At 41.0% G+C, this 27,936-nt stretch overlaps 1 protein-coding gene across 1 annotated transcript in view; it reads right to left on the minus strand.

The window, feature by feature from the left end:
• Positions 1-27,936, minus strand: part of LOC132225065 (glutamate receptor 3-like) — a 347,385-nt gene that overhangs the window by 71,794 nt on the left and 247,655 nt on the right. Inside the window, 4 exon segments of the mRNA XM_059680281.1 lie at positions 4,597-4,973; positions 18,973-19,179; positions 22,830-22,937; positions 24,680-24,784. Coding sequence (XP_059536264.1) covers positions 4,597-4,973; positions 18,973-19,179; positions 22,830-22,937; positions 24,680-24,784 — 797 coding nt within the window.

Raw genomic sequence — 27,936 nt, forward strand, 5'->3', positions numbered from 1 at the left:
ATACCCACTATCTATCTCTCTACTCCTCCACCCACTCAGGGAAAGAGGTTGAATGGAATATCCTCAGACATAAAAACATTGCAAAATAATATACAATGCTCTTGTTATCTGTAATAATAAGAAACTAGAGTTTCTTAGTTAATAATGAAGTGTATTATTAACTATACAGACTCCCCCCAGTAAATTAGTTCATGTGTGTATATAACCTCAGCTTATTACATTGATTACCCTTTCTAAAGGTGATTCAGACTCCAGCTGAATTGTTCACCCTATGAGGTAGTTGAAAATATCAAGCCTAATACTGACTAAACTAAGCTTCTAGGTTACTGTCAATAGCTTTGTTTGATGGAAATAGAATGATGCTCGGTTTTCCTCATGATGTCTTATTGCTGATTTCCTAGTCTTTTACTTTGAATGAATACATGCTCAACAGCATTTTAAATACTCATTGCCTTATTTCTTTAACAACAAGGGCAAAGGCAGAGTTTCATCAGAGTTTGGGGGACTGGAAAACAGCTCTGGTGCATGAACATGAAGAAAAGAATGGAACAAAAGATACACCTTGAGGTCAGTAATGGGAGGTAGTATATGATTGTGGAAGCAATTATACTGCTGGCTCTTAAAATGTCTATGACATTGGGTTCATTACATTATCTCTCTGGGTATGGCTCCTTTGTCTCTGATATAAGAAATGCAGCATGACATGACATGGAAGGGTTTTGGAGTTGGAGTTAGGTTTGAATACTGGCTTTGCCGTTTGTTAGCTGTGTGCCTGGCAAGTTAACCTGAGCATCACCTCATTCAATTTAAAAATAAGTATAATGTCTACCCTGTGGCAGTGTTTTGAGGATTAAAATCCACATGATAACACAGGTAAAGTGCAGGGGGTAGAGCTCAGTGAAGATTGTTGTCCCTGTGCCTTCAGAAAATGGAAGCAGTTGTGTTCATTTATCTCTGACATATTTTCATGTCATGATATTTGATCATTTTACTTTAAAACTGTATCTTATAGTTCCTTGAATTACTTCAGTTTTGAGAAAAGTATAAGTAAAATGCATGCGCATATTCTGGACTCACTGGAGAGTTTGCATCCCAAGTGTGGCCATTAAACAGAAATAAAGTATAATACTGGTGTTTGCAATTAAGGCAACAATGAATCTTAGAGCACAACTATGTTATTATAAGGAATTTCTAAAAGTGCTAATAAAGAAGCACATTTCAGTGGGGTTTGCTGTTATACAATTGAGCACAAATATATAACCAATAGAGCTCTCAAGACACAGGGAAATATGTTTCCTCCTTACTGGTATATAATAAACAGGCGAAGAAGTATAACATTTTATCAAGAAACTTAAAGATATAATTTCTTTCAAAGGACACAAAAGGCAGTATTGAAGGAGGGATCACACATATGGTAGAAAGTATGGAGCTCAGAAAGATAATAATTTATTATTTAAAAGAACAATAAGGATAATACTTCTTACTCTAGACCAGTGTTATTCCATAGGCTGTGTGCCCAATTGAGTTTCTATCAGCATTAAAAAAGAATAGAAAACATTAAACTGCATGGTACACTGTAAGGGTAATGTCTGGTGACACTTTTGTTATATACACATATGTGTACTGAGTCATGATGAAAAATTTTGTACCGAGGGCTATGGTTAAGAAATTTGAAAACCATTGCTCTGTATGACAGTATCCAGTACAGTATAACAAAATCTGTACCTTGAGAAAAAATGAATTTGACATATTTCAGTGCCTCACAAGAGCCACAGCTTAAATTCTGCTGTAAAAAAATTGTTGAGCTTGTCATTTTCAGGCCATTGTCTTTAAACCATCACTTAACAAAGTGATATACATAAATACTTCTAAAAACAAATGACTTCTTAAGAGACCTGTTTAAGTATGCATAGTAGTATGCAGCACTCCAGTGGGGATATCACAAATTTAGTTTTGAAAATTCACTTACAGAAACCGATAAAATCTCCAGCCTTAATGACCTTAGCATTGTCTCAACACAGATTACCAGCCATGTTAAAGATCATTCAATTACGGGATCATTCAGAAACCTTGGTTTCTTGAGGTGAATGTTTTTTAAAAATAGGAAAACCAACTAGCAAAACAAATGTACTCCCAGGTGATAGCACAGAATGACACACATTCTAAGCACAAACGAAACAGAGAGTGAAATAATTTGGAGAATCTGACCAAACAGATTAAGGGTGGCAAAAAGGTATGACTACAAATGATGCTTACCTCACATGTTATGCTGAAAAGCTGTTGAAGATGGTTACCAGGTGAGTTATACTGCAAAACTTCATTTGAAATGTTTTGTGATCAAAGTGAATAATCTCAAAATGAAGTATACTTTAAAAACCTATACAGATCATGTAGTATAGAAATCTATACTTGAAAACTATATAATCTTATTAACAAATGTCACCCCAATAAATTTAATAAAAAATTAAAACCTGGTAGGTGACTTTCTGAGTCCTTATATTCTAAATGAAAATTCCTATATGTTTGTGTAATTGATTCTGATAAGTATTTGAATACATGTTCAATTTTACCAAAGCTGCAACATTTTATTTTAAAGTAAAGCATTTTCTTCTGATTATAAAGATGCTCTATTTGCTTCTGATATTTTATCATTATGAATTAACTACCATTTTTGTTTAGGTGAGTTAAACTAAGTGGGTGAGTCCAGGATATTCACAATATTTTCGGTAGTTTTACTGAGATAACATTTGCATACCATAAAATTCACCATTGTAAATGTACAAATAGTAATTTTAGTAAATTTAGAGTTGTGTAACCATAACCACAATTGTTTTGGAACGTATATTCCCCAAAGTTCCCTTAGACCCATTTGTAATTAATCCTGACAAGGCTGGGATTAGGGTGAGGCAAGTGGGGCATTAGTCCCATGCACAAAATTTAAGGGAGTGCAAAAATCTCACTAATCAAGATAAATAGCACTTTAATGCAATATTTAAAAAGCCCAAACTTAATGCAAAACAACTATAACAAACCAAAAGCCAACATTTTAAATAAAAACTGAATCTGACCCCTGAACTTTTTCTATTCAGTCTCGCCTCACCCTAATCCTGGTCCTGATTAGCCTCTCTCTGCTCCCTCCAACTCCTCTGGAAACCACTAATGTACTTTATGCCTCTATAGAGTTGTCTGTTGTGGACAAATGGAATACTACAATGTAAATGGAATTCAACAAATGGGACTCATATAATACGTGGTGTTTGTCTCTGGCTTCTTTCACTTAGCATAATGTTTTCAAAGTTGATCCACATTGTAGTATGTGTCAGTAGTCTGTTTTTTTAAATTGCTGAATAATATTCCATTGTATGGATATGCCACATTTTGATTATCCATTCATTTTTTGATGGGCATTTGGGTTGTTTCCACTTTTTGGCTATTATGAATAAAGCTTCTATGAACACCTGTGTATAGGTTTTTATGTAGATACATGTTTTCATTTCTGTTAGGTAAATAAGAGTGGAATTGATGTGTCATAGTTTAAATCTATGTAAACTACAACAAAATGCTGAACCATTTTGTAATTTGGCTGTAGCACTTTGCATTTCACACTATAAATGGATGAGAGCTACAGTCAGTCTATATCTTCACCACCTCTTGTCTTTTTGATTATGGCAATTCTAGAGGATCCTCATTGTGATTTTAATTTGCATTTTCCTAATGACTAATGATGTTAAGCATCTTTGCATATGATTATTAACCATTTGTGTATCTTCTTTGGGAAAAATGTCTACTCAAATGTTTTGTCCACTTTAAAAATTGGATTGTTTCTCTTTTTATTGAATAGCAAGATATCTTCATATATTCAGGATATGTCCTTTATGAGATGTACAGTTTGCTAATATTTTCTCCCAGTCTTGGCTTGTCTTTTTATTTTCTTAATAATGTCTTTTGAAATGTAAAATTCTGAATTTTTATGAAGTCTAGTTTATCATTTTTTTAAATGCATTGTGTTTTTTGTGTTCTATAAACTCTTTGTCCAATTCAAGGTCACACAAATTTCCTCTTTTTAAAAATTGTTTTTTAATAGTTTTTGTTATAAAGAAAAACTTGGGTAAGACACTAAAATGGATAGTTCTAAGCAGGGTGAGAACAAAATGTAAAAATTAAGGACATTGAAACTTGAAGGTAAGAGGGTTTTAAAGAAGAGTTCTATCTTCTTTCAAATTTTTGCTAGATCTAATCTCTCTATAAATGAGAAAATGTTTTAACTCAATGAGGAAACTATTTCTGTTTGCTATAACAAAGATTTAGTATTAGCTTTATCTGAATAAAATTAATGAGTTGGCAATGTTGCTTTTATCCAGAATTCAAATGTTTGCTATAATGTATATGAATATACTATACCATAGAAATGCACGAAAGACATTCAAAGCAACACCAATAACACACTCACTTCATGGACACAAGCAAACAAAAGGGCTTGATGATAATTTGTCATTGGATAGAATGTTCAATGAAGGAAATCTGGACTTGAGATGTACATGAATGGATCATGGCCATAAAATACAAGGAGGTATTGGGTATGACATGGAAACTAACCTTGGAGAAATATCACATCCTTGCTGCATAAAGGCACCCAAGGAAAACCAAAGACTGTTGAATATCCCAAATTCATTTGGAGGATCAGGAGGGCTTTGTGGGTCACGAGGTTCTTCATTGTTGTCTTCCAAGTGCCATTCATAAGGGCTGAATCTGCTGACTAGGAAAAGAACTACACTGACACCAATGTAAGCGAAGACAATGCACATCCAGATTTCATAAGCCAAGGGATCCAGAAATGAGAATACTCCTGGTTTTGATTTCTGAGGCTTCTTTATCATGATGGAGATGCCCAGGCTCATAAATGGCTTTGAGAAATCGATGACTTCTTCACGGACCAGCGTTATAGTGAGTGGAGCAACAGCTATATCAGCCCTCTAGAAAAAAAAAATTAAAAAAGTTTAGAGACAGTATTTTCATCAGTCATTTGCCACTTTAATATACCTGTTTGCTGTAAATATAAAGTCTTATATTACTACTAGAGGCCCAGTGCACAAAAATTGTGCACTCGGGGGGGGGCATCCCTCAGCCCGGCCTATGCCCTCTTGTGGTCTGGGACCCCTCCGAGGATGTCCACCTGCTGGCTTAGGCCTGCTCCCTGGGGGATCGGTCCCAAGCTGGCAGTCAGACATCCCTCTGGCAGCCCGGCAGCCTTTGGGGGATGTCCCCTTACCAGCAGGGAGCAGACCTAAGCTGCAGTCAGACATCCTTAGTGCTGCTGAGGAGGTGGGAGAGGCTCCCGCCACCACCACTGTGCTGGCAGCCATCATCCTGGCTTGTGGCTGAGCAGAGCTCCCCCTTTGGGAGCGCACTGACCACCAGGGGATAGCTCCTGCATTGAGCATCTGCCCCATGTTGGTCGGTGTGTGCCATAGTGACCAGTCATTCTTAGTTGTTCTGCTGTTAGGGTCAATTTGCATATTACCCTTTTACTATATAGGCTAGAGGCCTGATGCATGGGTGGGGGCCGGCTGGTTTGTCCTGAAGGGTGTCCCGGATCAGAGTGGAGGTCCCGCTGGGGTGCCTGGCCAGCCTGGGTGAGGGGCTGATGGCTGTTTGTAGCTGGTCACACCCCTTTCAGGGTGGGGGTCCCCACTGGGGGGCCTGGCCAGCCTGGGTGAGGGGATGATGGCTGTTTTCAGGCTGACCACACCCCCTTTAGGGTGAGGGGTCCCCACTGGGGTGCCTGGCCAGTCTGGGTGAGGGGCTGAGGGCCGTTTTCAGGCTGGCCAAACCCCCTGGCGATGGAAGCTCCCAGCCTCTCTTTTTTTAATTTTTTTTTTTATTCTGGGATTTATTTACCTTCTATAATTGAAACTTTGTTGCCTTGAGTGGAGCTCAGAGCCGGCCGCGGCAGGCGGGAAGCTTGGCTTCCTCCATCACTGGGGCAACCAAGCCTCCTGCTTGCTCCAGCTCCATGGCTGCTGGCCACCATCTTGGTTGGGTTAATTTGCATATAGTCACTCTGATTGGCTGGTGGGCGTGGCTTAAGGTGTAGGGAATGTACAGTCAATTTGCATGTTTGTCTTTTATTAGTGTATATAAGCAATTTATTGGTAAGTGCTTAGGTTAGAAAAGTAGTAGCATTCAGTGGGTTCTAAAATACTTTTATCTTGATGGTAAGTTAAGAAAATGACACTGGCTGGCCTTTTGTCCTGAGGCATATTGGCTTAAGGTAACTGACTCAATTTTTTTCCTATTTTTGTTGTTGTTGCTACTTTGCAACTCATCTTATACTCCCTTGTGACATATCACTGTTTAACACTTGTTTTCTTATTTTAATTTCCATGCTCTTATGTTTTATTTCCATCACTTGACTGGAAATTCTTTTTATTTTTTAAACTTATCTTTATTGTTAAAAGTATTATAGTTGTCCCCTCCCCCCATAAACCCTCTCCAACCTACTCCCACCCCCTTCCGAGGTCTTCACTGCACCATTGTCTGTCCATAGGTTATGCATATAAGTTCTTCGGTTAATCTTTTCCCACCATTCCTTTCCCTCTAAAATACATCAGTCTGTTGTATGCTTCAATGTCTCTAGATCTATTTTGTTCATCAGTTTATTTTGTTCATTAGATTCCACATAAAAGCGAGATCATGTGATACTTATCTTTCTCTGACTGGCTTATTTGACTGGAAATTCTTGTGGGATGAGTATAATAGTCCATATTTGTTATATGTGCCCCTCCCCCCACTGCCACCATGAGGTGTGACATAGGACTACAATACTCAGGACTATGGTACTTGAGTGTTTGCTATTATCCTTGAATTATTTTTGAAGAGTATATTTACTAAAACACTAGAGGCCTGGTGCATGAAATTCTCAGCCTGGCCTGCATCCTCTCACAATCCAAGACCCCTCAGGGGGTGTCCGACTGCCGGAATCAGGCCTAAATTGGCAGTTGGACATCCCTCTTGCAATCCTGGACCGTTGGCTCCTAACCGCTTGCCTATCTGCCTGCCTGATCGCCCCTAACCCCCCTGCCTGCCTACCTGATTGCCCCTAATCACTGGCCTGCTTGCCTGATTGCCCCTAACTGCCTGATCGCTCCTAACCACCTCTGCCTCGGCCCCTGCTGCCACAGCTTCATCCGGAAGGTCATCCTGAAGGACGTCTGGAATGACTTCCAGAAGGTAGTTCGGCTGTCCAGTCTAATTAGCATATTATGCTTTTATTATTATAGATTATTATAGATAGGTTCTTTGAAAGCAGTGACTCAATTTTTTATTTCTGTATCTATCATTGCAACAGATCCTAAGTAAAGAAACCATAAATGACTAAAATATAAGTTGTTTATTATTAAATATGATATATGCAAACATGAAATAATCCTGTGTGGGTAATAACAAGGGTAAAATAGTTATTAGAACACATATTATTCTATATTAGTATAGTAAGCCATTATTTATAATGATAAATATCAGTGTAGCACTCACATGTATTACATCAATAAAATAATGTTTTAGTAGTACACTACATAATTACCTCAGGTAAAGGCAGGCAATGCTTTTATATTGATCCCATGAAAATAGGTACTAGGACTTTCTGTACTTCTTTTGTCATCCACAATTCTTTCTTTTTTTAAATTTTAATTTAATTAATTAATTAATTTATTTTTTTATTTATTAAGTTATTACATATGTGTCCTTATCCCCACATTACCCCCCATCCCCCCCACGCATGCCCTCACCCCCCTGTTATCTGTGTCCATTGGTTAGGCCTATATGCTTGCATATAAGTCCTTTGATTGATCTCTCCCCCTTACCCCCACCCTCCCCTGCCTTCCCTCTGAGGTTTGACGGTCTGATGGATGCTTCTCTGTCTCTGGATCTGTTTTTATTCATCAGTTTATGTTGTTCATTATATTCCATAAATGAGTGAGATCATGTGATATTCATCTTTCTCTGACTGGCTTATTTCACTTAACATAATGCTTTCCAGTTCCATCCATGCTGTTGCAAATGGTAAGAACTCCTCCTTTTTTACCGCAGCATAGTATTCCATTGTGTAGATGTACCACAGTTTTTTAATCCATTCATCTACTGATGGGCACTTAGGCTGTTTCCAAATCTTAGTTATGGTGAATTGTGCTGCTATGAACATAGGGGTGCATATATCCTTTCTAATTGGTGTTTTTAGTTTCTTGGGATATATTCCTAGAAGTGGGATCACTGGGTCAAATGGGAGTTCCATTTTTAGTTTTTTGAGGAAACTCCATACTGTTCTCCACAGTGGCTGCACCAGTCTGCATTCCCACCAGCAGTGCACACAATAGTAGTAGATTTTAGTCTGGAGGCAGGCCTTAAAATGCATACCTAGAAAAGTGCTTCTGATCAAGGAAAGGCTTTTGGATGGTATAGCAGATATGAAGTAAAAACACCAATTTTGATGATTATCTATTCTATATTAAATAGAGTTATGCCTCAATATCCCTACCAGTGGGGAGGTAGGGGGAGAATGATGAAGTCTGAAATAGTTTGTTTTCCAAGAAATGATGTTTTACTACCTTGAATTACATATGTTGACTCAACCTGGTTAATAAACACTCCTTAAATAATTTCATGAGTAATGTAGATAATAAAGAGCCAACTAACATTTATTCAGTGCTTAATCTGTGTGAGGCACTGTGTTAGGTACTATATATATACACACACACATATATACACATATATATGTATATATATAAATTATATATAAATTATATATATAAAATTTAATTCTCACAGCAACCTTGTAGTCTATACAAGATCATTCCCCATGTTTGAAGGGAAGAAACTGAGGCACTATGAGACTGGGATTAGATCCCTGGTCTTCAGATTCCAGAATTCACTCTCTTAACCACCATAATGTTCTAACTGCATAGATACCTGAGGGTTTCTACTATATACTATTTTCATGTACAATAACCAACCTCTCTCAGGTTCATTCCAATGCATGTTTGAGTGTCTATTCTGTGCCAAGCACTCTATTCTTGGTTCTAGGGATAAGGCAGACAAAACAGACAAAAATCCTTACCCTCATGGAGTATATCCTATAGTGGAAGTTGCAGAAAGGAAGCATTTATTTAAGCCAACAGCCTGCTGAGCAAATCTACATTGATGGCTCACTACCATCTCAAACTCACCATTTCTAAAATCAATGCCATCATCTATCACCCTAAAGTTGATTCTCTTCTAAATCTGTAAATAATGCTTATTCTAAACTTTCCCCAGTCCCTAATCCTTACAGTCCTACCCTCCCTGCATGATCTTGCCTCTTTCTCCTCTTTCTTTACTGAGAAGATGGAAACCATCTGATATGAGCTTTATCACCTCAATGTCCTTCTTCTCTTTCTCAACATATTGCTGTATCTTCATCCATCCCTTACATCATTCCCATCTGATAGAAAATGTACTTTTTCCAAAGATTTAGTCTGCTTATTCCTTACATACCATATTTTGTCTTGTCTTAAAACTCAGCTCCATTTATTCTCTTTTACTTATTTTTCCTTTTTGATCTATTCCAATGGTTCTAAATGTTTGGTTCCCTGCACTAGTAGCATCAGACTCACCTGGGAATTTGTTAGAAATGCCATTTCTTAGGCACCACCCCAAATGTTTGGAATTTAAAATTCTGGGGGTGGGGCTTAGCTGGCCCTTTTGTGATTCTAATGCTTGCTGTAATTTCAAAACCATCTATTGATCTGTTCACTTAAAATTGTACTCAGGTGATTCTGTTTACTGATAAACAAAAATGAAACAAAAACCATTCCTCCCACTTCTTTTGATCCTGATACCCTCTTAATCATACATCTCTCCCCATCATCACCAATCTTCTTGAAAAATATACCTTTACTATCTCTTGATTTTAAAACCACTTTGCCCTTATACACCTGTGATCAAACTTTCATTCCCTCCAATTTACTGAAATTGCTTCTTGAACTATATACTTGGTTACCAAATTCAAAGACCTTCCTTCAGACATCAACAGCTCATGTGACACCACTGGCCTTTTGCACTATATAGGCATACTTTGGAGATATCATGGGTTTAGTCCCAGACCACTCTACTAAAGTAAGTATCACAATAAAGGGAGTCCTAATATTTTTGCTGGTAGAGGGTCTTGCCTTCAACTTGTAAAAAAAAGCAACATCTGTGAAGTGCAATAAAGCGAAGCACAATAAAAAGTCGTATGTCTATATTCACTCTTCCAGTGGCTCTTTGATCCTGAAGGCAGTGGGTTCTCCTCCTACCTCTCTGAATGTTCCTTCTCTGTTTTTTTCTTCTTAGTTCTGCTCTCTCAAAGGAGGTGTACCATTGCACCCCCAGATTCTATCACAGGGTCTGGCTTAGGAGATAATTGATGAAGATTTGTGGAATAAGCAAGACCCCTTTAAGGTTTTGTCCTTCACTTACTTCTCTCAGTGTTATTATCTATGGCTTCAACTCTCCTCTCATTGCAGCTTATTTCCTGAATCACTAGGTCTACATTTCTAACTGGAGGGGAGCCAAAGACATTTTTTATCTATTTTACCCTTTGCCGGGGCCAGACCTTGTTATAGAAACAAAAGCTACTAAGAAGAATGAAATTGGCCAGAAAACTAGTGGGGTGTTTTGGAAAAGGTAGTCTGAATCAGCTAGAAAGAGCCTTGTCATGCCAAGATAATACACAGAGAAAGCCACCTTCTGTCTTTGCCAACATATTTCTGCCTCCTGCTTAGAATATGAAAATACCCTGCTGGTTTCATTTCCCATTTGATCTCATTTGAATTTAGTTACTTAATTTAACTAGTTTTGATCTTTCAAGTCTAAGTAATTGATAGTTCTAAGAGAAGTTGCCATTTATTTGTTTTGAAAGGAAGAAATAAGGGACATTTGTGTGATAAAATCACTTTGGACTGAATTTAGGGGAATTAGGCTCTTTTTTAAACAGGCAAAGAAAGGAGTTTGAGAATCTTGATACCTTTTAAGAGAAAAAACACACGACTAACTCAGTAACTGAAACACCCACCAGATGATAAGCACAGTTAAATGCTAACAAGAGGTGGCCAGATAGACAAAGTGAGACTTCTCATCTGGTTCCCAGGAACATGTAACAGAAGAACAGATTACCGAAGAAGCCATTCCTAGTTCCTAGTTTGAAGCACTTTTGACATAAGACAATAGGAAAAACCTGCTTCCCTCAAGCACTTGCCTTTTTTCCCTCAGCCTAACTTTTCTACATTTTCTGAATTGTTTCTTTCTAACGAGCTTTTTCAAAGACGGTGGAGTTTCTTTTTTGGATGGCACTCCCTCAATAAAAAAACAGCATTAAATCTGTGCTCAATTAAGCCTAACTGATGTGGACTTGGCTCCAAATTTCAAACTTCCATGCTGAACCTTAAAAAATGACCTATTACATGTTGGTTGGGTACTAAACTTATTGGGTGATCAATTCACAAGTTATATAAATGTTTAATCACTACATTGTACACTTGAAACTAATTAATATTTTATGTCAACTGTAATTGAAAAATAAAAATACAATTACAGACAAAAAACAAAGGAAAAACAAAAAGAGGTGGAAGAAGGCTAAACCAATAGAAGGGGAAGAAGTTACTGATCAAGCCTCAAAGACATCCAGCTCTGTAGGGGACTTGGCAACCCCTTCCACCTCGTGTATGCTTTAGTGAGACAAAAGTAGCAGAACTGTCATATCAGCTCATAGGTAGCCTTGGAGAAGCCCTTGCCCTCTGCCACCATTATTTTCTCCTTCATATGAAAAGGAAGTTCTGATAGTTGATTATTTCAGAGCTCAGGATCTGCTTGGCATAATACCTGTGGAAAAATCCACATAATTATTAAGGAAATGGCGAGAGCAGATAACTAACTAGTGTCAGAAAATACCAATTTAACTCTCCTGGGACTGCCATAGCATGCAGATGAGGGGGAATGTCACTGCCAAGGCAAGTTAAAAGTTTAGGAGGCCAACTTTGATGAAAAAGTGAAAAAATCAATTCCCCAAATTCCTTTCCTGGTCTCTGATCCTTAAGAAAGTCAGTTATGGCTGGGAGAGAGCGTAATTATCCATGGGGCTAGGAAGTAGGTGAACTTCTGACTCAGTAGTGAAGTGCTTTTCTTGTGGTATACGGAACCAGTCCAGTTGTCTTTTGTCCTCAAGGTTCTGCCTGTGCTAGCAGTAGGCAGGCAATTTTCAGAAATGTAGGTGGGTAAGTAGGAGGTATGCGGGTATTCCAGGTGGTGGACAAAACCCAGCAAATGAAAAAAGCTCAAGGTAAGAGTTTGCTAATGCTTTTGCTTACATCTTGACTACTTAAAGGATTTTAATCAAGCGGCTTAAGAGTGGCTGTGTGGGCTCAGTAAACATGCCAAATTAGGTTTGATTTTTCCAGGTATCAGTGGCAAAACAGAAGAAACTGCATTATTGGAGGGGATTTAGCTTGAGGGAGTTTATAATCCTTTTCATAGGTGGGTTGCCAAAGCTGTAAACTTCATAAAACTTGAAACCCAACAAACTCATACGTGTACGGATGATGCACTTAAGAGTCTGACAGGTTTGAGACAGAAATGGCAGTTTTATTGTCATTAACTTTTTTTTTTTTGAGCCAGAAGGCTTATTTTATAGCTTAAAAGTAGTTTCACCTGATTATCTGATACAACTATTGGAACCCACCTGGAGACTACACGTGAGCAGGAGCTTGTCAGCCACCATTTTAAAGCACTTTCTGAAAGCAAAGAGGATGGGAGAAAGGAGGTGGATAATATACTGGGGTGTAATGCATAAGAAGATATTATGTTATCCGAGAGAAGTAGTAGATATGATCTGTCTTATCCCTATATCAACCAGGAGGTTCTAGTGGCCTTTGGCAGATATTTTCTTTGGAAATTTTAAGCGTGTTGGAAAAGGAGTGGTGCAGAAGCAAGCTAGACAATAGAAATATAATTGCTGCATGTTGGGGACAGGATGTAAATTGCTTTATTGGCTGTACTGTATGGGATTTTACTGTCAGCAATTGTTAAGATCTGGAGAAAGGAATGTGGCCTATTTAAATCTGTGCAATAACAAGCAGTGTCACAACGGGATCTCCTCATTTCTTTATTCAGAACAGATGTCCCAGTCTGGATCTATTGGTTAGGGAGTGTCCCTGGATCAGAGTAAAGGCCTTGTGAGATTAAATTTGGTTGGAAATATTCCCCACTCTCCACTCAGAGTGGCAGACTTCCATGTGACATTAATGCTCCTTCCTGGAGTTCATATGCATCATTTGAAAGAAAGGGGCACTTTTATCAAACCATCAGCCCTTCTGCCAAAGCCTAGTGTAATCACCTGAAGAATAAAGGAGAAGACTTGGCATCTGTTACTGCACCTTTGCTTCTCTGTCTTTTAGCTGGAAGGACAGATCGACTTTCTGTCTTTCTTAATGGAAAATGAATCTATCTTAGGATAGTGACAACTTAAGAGATAATTTCTTCTAGGTAGAGAAATGTCAGTGTGAATAATACCTATAAAATTGCCATTTGTCCTGGGAGTGTGAAAGAGTCTGAGGATGCCCAAGGGATGTGACCTGGAATCAACTGTTCCCAATCCCATTTTCATTCCCAAGCACTCTGCTATATTTCAAGCCAGAGGTATCAATCTGGGCAGTAGTGTGTGTGTCTTTTATCAAGGCAACTAACTGCCCCCCTACCCCCTGCCTTTATCCTTAGTTCTAAGTTCTAGAAACATAAGGAACATGGCAGTTTCCCACTGGGAGGTGTCCTTTTGTAAATTAGACCTCAATTTTCTTCCAGCCCTTTTTCAAACTCTCTTTTTGTGTTAGATGATATCTGTTCTCAAAGGGCAGAAAACTCCCAGCTGTCTTCATTGGGATTTCAAATATTTCAGTGATAACTAAAGATGTATATTGTCTTGGAGGCCACAGATAAGTAGCATTAAATCTTGGATGGAAAAATCTTATAATCCAACTAGATTGCAAACCCCTTGAAGGCATATAACACCAATCTTTCCGTAGTTTCACAAGCTTAGTAAACTGAACTAGGAGTCATGAAACCGGAATTATGTAGTCCAGGTTCTGCCAAGGTGTGTGCTTTTTTTTTTCTTATCACAATCCCTGACACTTTTCCTGTCATTCCTCTCCCACATCAGGCCATAGTTTCCTGGTTTACTCAACAGGAAGTTCTAATGTCCAGTCCTAGCTAGTCCTCATATTTATCTGTAAAGTGAATGAAAAGGTAGGCTAAAGGATGCCTAAGAACAATGACAACAACAAAATATTTTCAAACCTACTTTTAAAACACATGCTATTTGGGAGCCATAAAATCTTGTGGTTCTGTAAGTCATTTGAGTTGGAGACAATTACCATGTGGCAATGTTATAGACATACAGTTTGAAATCAAAACTGCTCAAAGCAGGTGGACAGTTTCAAGTCCATAATGTTCTGAAGAGCTTACACAATGGGGCACATTGTGTCCTACTGACATTTGTTTCAAAAATAGACTTCTTAGTGATACAAGGTGCCCCAATATCAATCTTGACTTGATTTTCTTTAAAGGAAAAAAGGACCATTTAGAAATCATTGGTAAAGAGGCTGATTGGATTATTTCTTCTTTACTAAACAATTCATTTTGACTCTTTCTTGAGACTTATGGCAGAAATCTCTTGCAATGCTTTTTTCTTCCATCTTTCTTCATTTTAAAAAAATCTGATCTGTTTTACATACTTAAAGTATAAGAGAAAATACCCTAAGATAAAGCAGTGCCTATTTGTAAAGTTTTCATGTTCATTTCAAGAAATAGTTCTATGTTCTTTGTCCTATTGCTTATTAAGCACTTAGGGAAGTTACTGGGGATTTTCTGCCCTTCTTTTTCTTAAGTAGCTTGCAAGCCACAAAAGGAGACAGGCCTGCCAGAAACAAATTCCCGTGTTTTAACTTTTCTCTATTTCTCCCAATGACAGAGAAGTTGAATACTCCCTTATGCTGAATGATTAAAATTTCTAAATGAAGATGAAGACACATTTAGCTTATGAGATCATCATCTTCCCTAACAGAGAGCTTTCACTCCAAACATGACAAAAACATCCATTTTTTATAGCCACAGGTTTTAGAGGAAAGTAAAATTTGGCACTCTACTCAAATGGATTGCTGTCAGTTCCCTGGAATAACCTTGTGTTATAATCCCAGAAAGCATCAGAAACTTGTTCTAGGTCATGGGAGAGAAGAGACCATTTCTATAAGCACCTTCCTTAGCTATACTGCTTTTTCTTCAGTAGAAAGAATTGGAAGGAAAAAATGGGAAGATTTCTCCAGGGGAATTTTAACCTATTCAGTAGTAGAGAGATGGATTACTAAACAAATAAGGAACTCTCTAATTCTCAAGCTCCCTCAGTCACACATACACAAATTGGAAATAGGAAAACAATGTGGAGATTAAGTGGGTTCAGTACAGAGGACATGCCAGAAGAGAGATCAAAATCCAGTGAGAAAGCTGGTCTTTGTCTGAACAGTGTCAGGAAATCTTCCTTGATCTACATCACTGTGTCTAATGTCCTGCAATGCCAGGAGGGCACTGAGCTATTTACAGAATGTGGCAGGTTTTCTTTTGAGAAACTAGAGAGCTCTGGCTATTGAGTCATGATGGGCTGGGAGAGTTCATGTCAGTTCTACTCTGGCCCAGTAGAAACTGACACTAAATTCCTTGCCATGCTTCTGTGGCCAAACACTTCTCAGAATGGCTAAGGCACCAAGAGCTTTTGCAGTAAATCTCAACTATCTTTTAGGATAGTATGGGTCTGAAACAACACTTTGGCAGTATAGGACAATGGTTGAAGAACAACTTCATAATCAGAGACCTGGGTTCCAATCATTGGGTCACTACAAGATGAGTACCATGAACTCAATTTAATGAATACTGGCTGGGCATTACTGCATTCCAGGCATTTATTCATTAGAGCAAAAAGTGAGTAAGAGCACTGAAGACCTGTGAGCAATACAGGACCTTTTGGACCCTGAGAATTTGGAAAAAGAGGGACAGGGAAGTGAAGACTTGATCACCAACTTGTAAAATAAGAGCTTAAAGCTTGTTCTTAATGTCAAGACAATTCAGAGCTTCTCAGGGTCCTTGGAAAGTATGATAGGTATTATGTCCCTTGTTCAACTCCCTCTCTCTGGCAGTAGAAGTTATTCTCTTTTCTATAACTGGGTTCACTTGAATCTCATCTACAACTCAGCCCTGCCCCAGTTCCCAGGACTAAGCTTTACCCAAGACAGGAGATAATTGGCTCCAGCCCCATAGCTGGGGGCTAAGGTTCAAACTGCTTTGCTGCTTGCCTGACTGGAGGATAGTGCCCTAATTTTTATACTTGAGGTCCAGTCTCATTTTAAGCCTTAATTCCCTTTCTGTGCCCTTATTTTTAGAAATTAGCTTCTGCCTTTGTTCTTGTTCCAGAGGACCTGTTCCAAAAACTTATTAATGACTAAGTTCTATCTTATGATTGAATAGCTACACCATATTCTTGCTGATTTCCATATTCAAGCATTAGAGTCCTTATCTTGAACTTTCAGTCCAATAGGTAACCTGGATGTTTGCTTCTTCTTTTAAAAAATATATTTTTACTAAAGGCCGGTGCATGAAATTCGTGCACAGGGGTAGGGTCCCCTCAGCCAAGCCTGCACCTTCTCCAATCCAGGACCCCTCAGGGGCAGTCGGACATCCCTCTCACAATCCAGGACTACTGGCTCCTAACTGCTCACCTGCCTGCCTGCCTGATTGCCCCTAACTGCCCCTCTCTGCCAGCCTGATCACCCCTTACTGCTTCTGCCTGCCGGCCTGATCACCCCTTATTGCCCCCTTGCCAGCTTGGTTGCCCCTTAATGCCCCCCCCGGCAGTCTGGTCACCCCCAACTGTCACCCCCGCCGGCCTGGTCACCCCATACTGCCCCCCTGCTGGCCTGGTTGCCCCTTGCTGCCCCCCTACCAGCCAAGTTGCCCCCAACTGCCCCCCTCTGCTGGCCTGATTGCCCATAACTGACCCCCTGCTGGCCTGGTCACCCCCAACTGACCCCCTGCCAGCCTGGTCGCTCCCAACTCCCCCCCACCAGCTTGGTTGCCCCCAACTGCCGCCCCCCCCTGCTGGCCTGGTCACCCCACGCAGCCTGTTGTTCAGTTGTTTGGTCGTCTCTCACTAATCCCCCTGCAGTCCTGGTCGCCCCACACAGCCTGCTGTTCAGTTGTTTGGTCATCCCTCACTAACCCCCCTTGCCGGCCTTGTTGCACCACACAACCTGCTGTTTGGTTGTTACTGTGACAGTGTCCTGGACAATTTGCATATTCCTCTATTATTAGTATAGATTGATTACAGAGAGGAAGAGGTAGAGAAAGATGGAAACATAAATGATGACAGTCATTGATTGGCTGCCTCTTACATGCTCCACACTAGAGATTGAGCCCATAACCCAGGTATGTGCCCTGACTGGGAATCGAACCGTGACCTCCTGGTTCATAGGTCGATGCTCAACCACTGAGCCACACCAGCCAGGCAACATTTGCTTCTTGAAAGCTATTTCTCAGTATATTCACCCCCTAGACTCCTCTGTGTTCCCCTAACAGATTATCTAGACAGAGACTGGTCATTGCAAACAATCCTTTCTTGTTAAATTAAACCTTTGCTGCCACCACCTGCACTTGGGTTAGTTCTTCAGTAACTGGTTCATCCAGTGGGCTGTTATGACCAGTTCTACTTTTCTCCATATGCTACACTAGGCAGCCCAAGATCTGATATTCCTAATCGGAGGCCAAAATCTTTTCAAGCAAAGCCACAGAGGAGCTCTAAAGACACTGCTGTACCCTTTTTAAAAGCCCTAATTATCAGTATAATTCTTTTGTACTTGGCCCATGGGCAAGCCCTTGGCAGAACCATTCTGTTCATTCATTAATTTATTCAACAAGTATTTGTTGAACTTACATTATGTGCCAGGCTCATCTAGGTGGGGCAGCTGAACTTGTAAATAGATAATTATAATACAAGTTCAAAAAATACTCTAAGGAAGAAAAAAGCAGGAGCACCTAACCAGACTGCAGGTAGGAAAATGGGTTTAGGGAAACTTCCTTAAAGAGTTGATACCTCTGAGTTCTGGAGGACTGGTAGATGACGTTAGCTGGCTAACAGACAAAGATGCTTCCAGGAATGTTTTAAGTGAGAGCTGGGCACCTTCAGGGAACAATAAATACTTCACCGTAGCTGGAACATTGAGTGTGAATGGTAAAGAGTACAAGATGAAACTAAAGAGGTAGGCAGGTGCCAGATTATAAAGTGCCTTATTTGCTATGCTAAGGAATTTGAATGTTATCCTGATTTTTAAAGTGGGAAATTATAATAACGTGGAGAGCTAATTTGCCAGGATAAGAGCAGAAGCAGGAAAACCAGTTAAATGAATGACAAATGGTAAGAATCTTAACTAAGTTGATGATGATGGGAATGAAGAGTGTGTCTAGATTTGAGAGACATAAGAGTAAAATTTATAGGATACAGCGATTGAATAGATATGAGAGGAACAATGAGAAAAGAGATCAGGTTGCTTAGGCAACTACGTGGGTAGTGATTCTGTTGCCTGAGACAGGGAACACAGAAGAAACAGATTTTCAATAGAGGGCAGACTGTACTTAATGTTACCAGATAGATTTTCCCAATTCTACTTTCCTTTTAGTAATATAATCCTGTTGCCCAAAGGATACTATTGATAAGCTCCTTTTACAGAATTCAACTGTAGAAAACCATTTTTTTACAGACCATATGAAAACTATATAATTGGATAAGCACTGCACTTGAGAATTAAATCCTCTATCTTTGTTAATTGGAAAGCATAGAAGTAAATGAAAATAGAGTTGAAAAGAACTTACCCCATAGACAAGTTCTCCAACCATGCCATTCCATATTTTAGTCTCCGGATCCCTTGCACCATATTTCCCGTCGGCGACAATGGACAATTTGTACTTGATCCTTACATGTTTGGCTATTTCATAAGCTAAGTCTACACAATAGCCTTCATATCGCTCATTTCCTTCCAGTTGCTCATGGTTCTTCTTATACATTACATAAGGTGATTCCTTTGGGACCAGAACGAAGATCAAATGATTACTCCTATACATTTTTCTAAGAGAAGATAAACATAATTATGAAGCTGCCCCTCCCCACCATGGTTATTGCACTTTGGTTTGTAAAAAAGAGCCTTTAAAATTTTTTTTTCTTAATAAACAGAAGAGCGTCAATAAGCCTATTCATTGGGCTACATATTTCTTGAAGTCTATAACTAATGATTTAAGGAAGTAGAGAAAGATTTAAATTATTTTTGAGAGTTTGAAGGAGACACCAGTTTCTACTTGTAAAGTCTTTGATTTACTCAAACTGGGTAGAGTATTTTCCTTAGTTACATGAAGATGAACTGCCTTTGTCTTCTTGGGATCTACAAGGTAGGAACTATAGACAGCCCAGGGGTCAGGGTCTGTGGTTTATTCATTTTTATATCCTCAGAGCCTAGTACAGTACCTATGACTAAGTAAGTATTTGATATGTATGTTTAAATGAAAGGTTAACTCCAGGCAAATCTCTATTCAATTAATCACAATTTCAGACCTACTGGCATACTCATTTCGAACTCAGGTTTGTACTTTAGTCAGTAGGAAAACATACCAGCTTTTAGAAACATATTTTAAAACTAAATGAGAATACTATATCACCTTTAAATAGTGCTTTGAATTATTCAATTATTCAGAAAAGCTTTACATAGTGAATATTGCCTTGAAATGGTCTTATGAGAGAGGTAGGAGATTATTATTATACTAGTGGCCCGGTGCACGAAATTCGTGCACGGGAGGAGGGTGTCTCTCAGCCCAGCCTGCACCCTCTCCAATCTCGGTCCCTTTGGGGGATGTCGACTGCTGGTTTAGGCCTGATCCCAGGATGTCCGACTGCCGGGATCGGGCCTAAACCGGCAGTTGGACATCCCTTTCACAATCCTGGACCACTGTCTCCTAACCACTCACCTACGTGCCAGCCTGATTGCCCCTAACTGCTTCAGCCTGCCAGCGTGATCGCCCCCTAACAGCTCCCCTGCCGGCCTGATTGACGCTTAACTACTCCCCTGCCGGCCTGATCATCCCCAACTGCCCTCCCCTGCTGGCCAGATCACCCCCAAGGCTTTTATTAGTATAGATATGACCCTTCACAGAAAATTTCACTAACCCTGCTTTACAATAAGGGATTGACAATTGAATCATTGGGGCCAGGCACCAAGATTCCTTTCTTTGAATAGTGGAGGAAATAATTATCTTGTCTTTAAATTGCCCTGAACATCAAATGAGATAATGACTTAGAAAAGCATAAAAGCAACATATAAAGACAACTGTCTTTTTCATATACTGAAAAGACAATAAAGTGGTAAAATGAAAAACACTATTTTTATTCTCGCCCTTCCTTCCTTTACAGCCTTTATTTAAACTTTGAAATTTAGAAAAATTTCACTCCTATTTTCATTTCTTTACATTCAATATTATTTTGTATTAGTTTCAGGTTTATTAGTTAAAGAATAGTGGTTAGGCAACCATATACTTTACAAAGTGTTCCCTGATATTTCCAGTACCCACCTGGCTTCATACCATCATTACAACACTGTTGACGCTATTCCCTATTTAAGTGGCAATAGGTTTACAGGTTCCTTCCAATCTTTCTTTTGTGTTGCCCGCCCTTCCTTTTCTTTCTCACGTCTCCCCTCGTTTTCTTTATATAGTATCTCCATTGGCCCTCAAAGCTCAGTGAAGGCACTGGGACACGCTTAACACATTTTACAGAGCAGGAAACTGAGGCCAATTCCAGTTGGCTATGGAACTGGACTCCTCGCGCAGGGAGCCCTCACAGCCTGCTCTCCACCTTTCCTAAGGGACAGCCGCAGGGCAAACAGAACAAACCTCCCTGTGAGGATTCCAAGCCTCATTCTCTAGCACCTCTTCATCATGGATGCTCCACATTCTTTCCTCTCCCCCGCCACACCCCATTCTTTACTGCCCCTCTTCTGGGGAGCAGGTGGTAGGCTTGCACTCACTGTGCAGGTGTGCACCCCCATGGGATGGGCGAGAACTGGGGGCGGGGCGGGCCCAGGCTTGTTTTTGGGCCAAGGCGGGAGCAGGAGTCCTGGCCTCTCAAGTGGGCAGGCCGTGGTGAGGCCCGGTCAGCGCCGGGAGCTTCACCAAACCGCCGCAGTGGGGTACCTAGCAGTGGGGCGCTCCTCCACTGAGGTGGCGCCGCCCCTCCACCCCCGCCTCAGGGCTGAGAGTCTGCGCCCCTCACCGGGCGTCCTTCCATACCTGCAATAATTGCCTCTTGTTTCCCGCCTATTGGGGCCAATACAGAACCTCACTCTCTGCAGGCGAGGCAGATCCCCACCCGCCAGCACCCTGCCCAGGCCTGAGCCCTCTCCAGTGCACCCCACCTTGGCGCTGCTCTGCGCCCCTAAGGCTGCTGGCCTCCTGGCCAGCTGCTTCCCCGAAGCCATGATGCTTGCCCAGGAGCCGCCCCTCAGGTGGAGGCCTGTCCACGCGCCTGCAGATCCCATGGCCGCGGCTCCTGGTGGCCACTTTGCCAAAGGTTCCTCTACCTTCAGGCTCTCTCCTCAGACCCCCGGGAGCTTGGATCCCGCGGCCCAGCCGTTCCTGGCTCCCTGCAGCCCTGCTCTACTGAGCTCTCCTGCCGCCCACCTGTCAGGAAGCTGCCAGGAGCCTTGCTGTGGGCAGCGTGGTTCTGGGGCAGGGGCTGGGGTGTGGGGAGCAGCTCCAGTAAAGTTTAGTAAACCCCAGGCCCCCAGCCCCTCCTTGAGTGGAGCCCAAGGCAGGCTGGGGGCCTGGGTCCGAACACTGCAGCTGCGGAGGCCCCACCCGCCCTGGGCCTCACACAAGGGTCCCGGCTGGGGGTGTGGTTTAGGCGGCTTGTTCGCACCACCAAGCGCCCCCACAGCCCAGGGCCGCACACAGGGCAGCTGGGGGTGGTTTAGGTGGCTTGTTCGCACAGCCAAGCCCCCTGCCGCTCAGGGCCCCACACAGGGGTCCCGGCTGGGAGCATGGTTTAGGCCCCTGCCACTCAGGGCCGCACACTGGGGTCCCGGCTGGCGTTGGGGCTTAGGGCCACACAGGCCAGACAGCAGCTCGAGCTGGCCCTCCCTGCCTGCAGTATGCAAATTAGCCGCCATCTTGGTTGGCAGTTAATTTGCATATCTCGCTGATTAGCCAATGGGAAGGGTAGCGGATGTACGCTAATTACCATGTTTCTCTTTTATTAGATAGGATTCATCCAATAAATTAAAAAAAGCACAACCTGAGGCTCAGAGAAATTGTGACATACAATTAAGCACAAGTTTACTAGTTTACCAGTAGCAGACTGGACCTAATATAAGAACCATAATCTAGTTTCCTTCACATAATGCTGTTTCCCCCACAATGAAGAATTAGATTTCAAGTCCAGATAAAGCATTGGACCTATAGTGAAAGGAGGGGGTAAAGAGGAGAATAATATCTTAAATTCCCATTATTTTAATTTTAAACATGACATTCAGTTCATAATGTCGGGATACTTTGAGAGGTTCCTAAAATGACCTGTTGGAATTTTTCACTGCTTGAACTTGAGGTCTTTCCTACTGGTTGAATAATGCTTTTCAGAAAGCAGAAGTCTTCATGTATAAAAAGCTCACCTACCATCTGTTCATACTTACCAGAATGGTAGTCACCACTATGGTCCGGTTCTCTGAGGATGCACTGTCATTACTGATTTGCTGATCTGAGAAAGGCACAAACCTTTCATACTCATTCCAGTAGCCAGCCTAGAAAGAACAGACATTTGACCTGGTTGCCCACTTTTCACTCAAAAAGCACGTGAAATTGAAGTGCTATTGTGGAATGAAAAATTTTTTAGTTGCTTTGATACCATTGTGATTAGCTAGTTATTAATAATAGGAAACGAGCGTCCTGGCTGGTTTGGCTCAGTGGATAGAGTGTTGGCCTGGGGACTGAGGGGTTCCGGGTTTGGTTCCAGTCAAGGGCACATGTCTGGGTTGCGGGCTTGGTCCCCAGTGGGGGGGGGGGGTGTGCGGGAGGCAGCCGATCAATGATTCTCTCTCATCATTGATGTTTCTATCTCTCCCTTTTTCTCTGAAGTCAATAAAAATATTAAACAAAGGAAATGAGCAAAAGGGACATGTGGGCAGCTTCACCAGGAAACTGCAATTTCACACTCCCCCAGGAACCATCAACCCATTCCTTGAGGCTTACTGGGGGAAGGGAATGGACAAAGGGGAAGATGGGCACATGCACAGTGAAGTTGGGGTGCCATAGGAAAGAATGCCACAGGGGACAGAAATCATTAACCAGAGTGGGCAGGGCACTTCAAGCCCATGAAAATCTGGGAATACATTGTCTCATAAGCACTTGGCTCTCTTGCACTTGCTGGTATGACCCAGGGCCATGTGGACCCCACACATAGTGGACTAATGGACTGCAGTGAGAAAAAAAAGCTAAGCTAGTCTGATGCTGGATTGGACACTGCTCCAATATAGAAAGGAAACTTTGGACACTGCCTCTGATTCTAGCTCTGCTAAAGCTCCAGCTACACTTCTTCCTTGGGGGAACAATGGGAAATGGGGCAGTTGAAACTCAAGCGTTAAATCCCATAGAAATAGAGCTTTCTATAATACCACATCCTCCCGTGTAAGTCTCAGAAAATTCTTTTTCTCAGGATATGGCAAAAAATCCACCCCCACAAGCAATTGGTGGGGACAAAGACCTCTCCCACTGGTAACAGATGTTGTTCTGTCTTCCTCTGTCTTCCACCCTCACCAGGACCCCAACACGAACACACACATGGATGTGCTGATCCTTCATCCTGGGGGTTCCTATGCCCACATCACCATTACTGACATTTTGTAAAATAATTGAGCCCATGTAGGATGATAAGCCTTTTTTTTTTCTTTAAACTAATATGCTTTGAACTGTAGGAAAGCTGGGATGTGGGGGCAGGAAACCAGTGAGTATACTGTAGAAATGACACAAGATATTTTATGTTCTCAGGTTTTATCAGATGGTTACTAAATCTCCACTTAATGCCTAACTCAACTATTAGTGTGATAGAAGCCAAGTGATAATTATAACATTTAGCTCAAGAGAAAGATTCTTTGTCCAAGTCCTTTTGGTGGGTAAGTTGACAAAACAAAGTGATAACTACTTTCCAGTTCTTTTGCTAAAACTGTATGTACCTTGGCAGTTTCTGTTCAACTAAAAACATGCTGTAAAATTTGTGACTCCTTTCCTTTATTTTAGGAAGCTGTTAATAACACTTGAGTCAAACAGAACCAGACTCAGAGGGAAATACTCCTTTTAAACTGTGTAGATGGAACACTGTTCACAAGACAACTCTGTATCATATCTACACTCTTCGCTGAATAAAAAAGGCAGAAATGATAGGTGGAACTTTGCTTTTTGTATGTTTTATAAGACCTGTTTTCTTGCATCTGGGTGCTGTCACCTTTCTAAAAGACATTTTCTTTACATATGGGTTTTGGTTACTTACTTTTCGAGAACCAGTGACTTTCATTTCATACACATCGATAGTATAATTTGTTCTACGTCCATAAGTGTCAAATTGGATGTTTCCAGTCATTCCCTGTACTTGCACCTGGTATAAAGGAAAATATAAAACTTTAAAAGAGCACCACATTGTTGCCTTCTAGGTCCCTGGGATGAGGTCTGCTGACAGATCTTGGAGTCTTGGAGAACTTTTACCTTGAATCATTGAGCCATTTTTCCACCAGATCATGTCTAGACAGATCTTCATTTTTCTCCCCAGTATTTTCTAGATATACCTTGTAATTATGAAGCTTTGAGTAGTTGTGATAGGCAGTTACCTAGATGATACAGTGAGGGCCCTATCACTACTTTTTCAGGGGCCTGAAATTTCCATTAGTCTCTTCTTAAAGGAGTAGCCTGAAGAGTAGTCCTAACAAGGGTAATGCTTTTTCTAAACTGTAAGTTCCTTTGGGGCTATGGCTTATCTTAGTATTCCCAATATCTGAACATAAACTGGTTTCATAACAGGGCTCTAGAGCTCCTGAATTCATATCCTAGTTTCATCACTTATCAACTGTATGTCCTTAATACATTTTTACGTCAATGCCCTAGTCTGTAAAATGTGAAATCCTAAAAGTGCCTATCTTTTTGAGTTGTTGGGAGGATCAAATGAGTTATACATATGTAATGTTTAGAACAGTGGCTGATATGTAGTAAGCATTGCAATTCATGCCAAGTATATTGATAATTATTAATCAAAGTGAACTTAGTTCCATTTCTCGAGAAGGTTACATATTTACCAACTTGCAGGGAGCCGGTCCATCCTTGCTATTTCAAGGGACCTGGCACATATGGCATACTGTTCTTAATATGTTTGTAACCAAGGTCACCTCTCTGAGAAAGGTTGTTTCCCCAGGTAGGGATTTTCTCACCTTCTTGGCACTATGTGTTTCCCCTGAAGTTAGGGAGGGAATAAAACCCCTTAACTAAGTGCCAGGCGAGTAATTAATCACTTTAACTACGAACAATCATGCTTAAGCTACATAATCTTTACTCCCTGGAATGGAGATAAGAAATGCCCTAACCTTTGGAATAGAGATTGATAGGATTGGAATCAACTGGTATAAATACTGATGTAACAACACAACAGGACACAGAACCTAGACACAGAACCTAGAGACAGAAGAACTTCGCTGGAGAGAACATGGCAAAAGATCCTGGACAGAAACTGGAGACAGAACCTAGAAACAGAACCTAGCGAGAGAACCTGGCTGAAGAACCTAGAGACAGAACCTGGCTACAGAACCTGGATAGAACATGGCAAGAGAACCTGACTAGAACATGGCTACAGAACCTGGCTGGAGAACCTAGCGAGGGGACATGGCTACAGAACCTGGCTGGAGAACCTGGAGAACCTGGCTGGAGAACCTAGCAAGAGAACATGGACTCAGAACCTGGCTGGAGATCCTGACCAGAACTTCGCTGGAGATCCTGACCAGAACTTCGCTGGAGATCCTGGCTAGAGATCCTGGCTAGGCTGCTGATCAACTGAACGCTGTCTCCGTGTCATTCCTTCTTCGCCGACTCCGTCTACACCTTTGGGAAACCCTGGACCTGCTGGGGTTGGACCCCAGCACCAACTGCCATGGTAACAAGGTGAGGTTTTCCTCTTATTTAATTTATGCCCAGCTGTAGATAGGTAGGAGAGAGCTAGGCCATGGAGGGATAATCTTTACATTGATGAGATTGGTTAAGTCTAAGGAATCAGGATTATGGAATGCTAGATAAGCAAGCTAGAGATACTGGAACAGTCTGGAAACCTATTTGGGATGCCAAATGCAGATTCACCTGTGCCACAATTTTTTCTGGATCTGGGCCCAGTATTATGCACTAACTATTAAGAGACCATCTCTGCTGGGTGGAGAGATTTCCTTACTTTACAGTTCAGCGATACTACATGAAGACCCTCTATAGATATGTCAATATTGTTATACCCTTGAATTGCTCATTTGGTGAGTAAGGGTTAAGGAATTTGCTTTAAAGAAAAAAGATATGTCTCATTTTCTTAGGAAGAAATAATGGAATACTTTTTCTTTATTTTTTGTTAATTCTCACCTGAGGATATTTTTCTGTTGATTTTTAGAGAAAGTGGAAGGGGGCGAGAGATAGAGAGGAAGGGAAGGAGGGAGGGAGGGAGGGAAGGAGAGAGAGAGAGAGAGAGAGAGAGAGAGAGAGAGAGAGAGAGAGAGAGACATTGATGTGAAAGAGACACATCGATTGGTTGCTTCCTGCATGCACCTTGACCGGGGTGGGGAATGAACCTGCAACCCAGGTACAAGCCCTTGACTGGGAATCGAACCCAGAAACTCTTCAGTGCTCAGGTTGATGCTCTACCACTGAGCAATACCAGCCAGGACTGGAATACTTTTTCATCACTTATTTGTCTTAAGTGACATGCTGTTAAGCACATCAGAAGTACTAATAAGCTTGTGCTGCAGAAGAGAAAATTGATGGCAAATATTAGGGACCATTGTTTTAAAGTGAAGGGGACTTGTTCAACACCAATAGGAAACTGGAATTCCTATTGAAGGAGAAATGCCCCAAAATGACTTCCTGAAGACATGATGATTGTCCTACTGACCCAACAAACCTAAACACTATTGTCAGCTTAGGCTTACAGAGAGGGTGATGTCACACTTCAAGTTAAAGGGTCCTTTGTTGAGATAGAAATTGCTTATGTAGTAGAGTGAATCTGGTGCATTCTGTGATCTATGAATGGTTCTTTAGAGTCTATTTTGAACATTGAATTCTAGGAGAGGCTATAGGCAGGACAGAGAAACTGGCATAGGAACTTATTAAGGAAATTCTCCATTACTGAAAATAGCAAACTTTTCAAGTCTCATTAAAATTCTATATTTCTAAAGACCCAGCCTATTTAAACATGATATACAAATTGGACAACAATCTAGATATGTCCAATAGATTTCATACCCCATGATTAGAACTTTTGATGAGCAGAAGTAGAAATTGATTCCCACTCAGAGAGAAGTCTATTTTTAAGGATGTGAATGTAAGTGACAGTTTCCCATCATCCTATCATGGGTCTTTTCTTTAATTCTTCCCACCCCTGTCTCAGTCTATATTAGGTATTTCTCTTCTGGGTTCCCACTGCAACCTCTGTAAAACTTAAAATAGCATTTTAATCATCTATGTATTTCCATCCCTACTATGTTGGGAGCATCTCAAGATGAGAGACATTCT

This window comes from Myotis daubentonii, chromosome X, assembly GCF_963259705.1.
Source record: "Myotis daubentonii chromosome X, mMyoDau2.1, whole genome shotgun sequence".
In the NCBI taxonomy this organism is placed as follows: Eukaryota; Metazoa; Chordata; class Mammalia; order Chiroptera; family Vespertilionidae; genus Myotis; species Myotis daubentonii.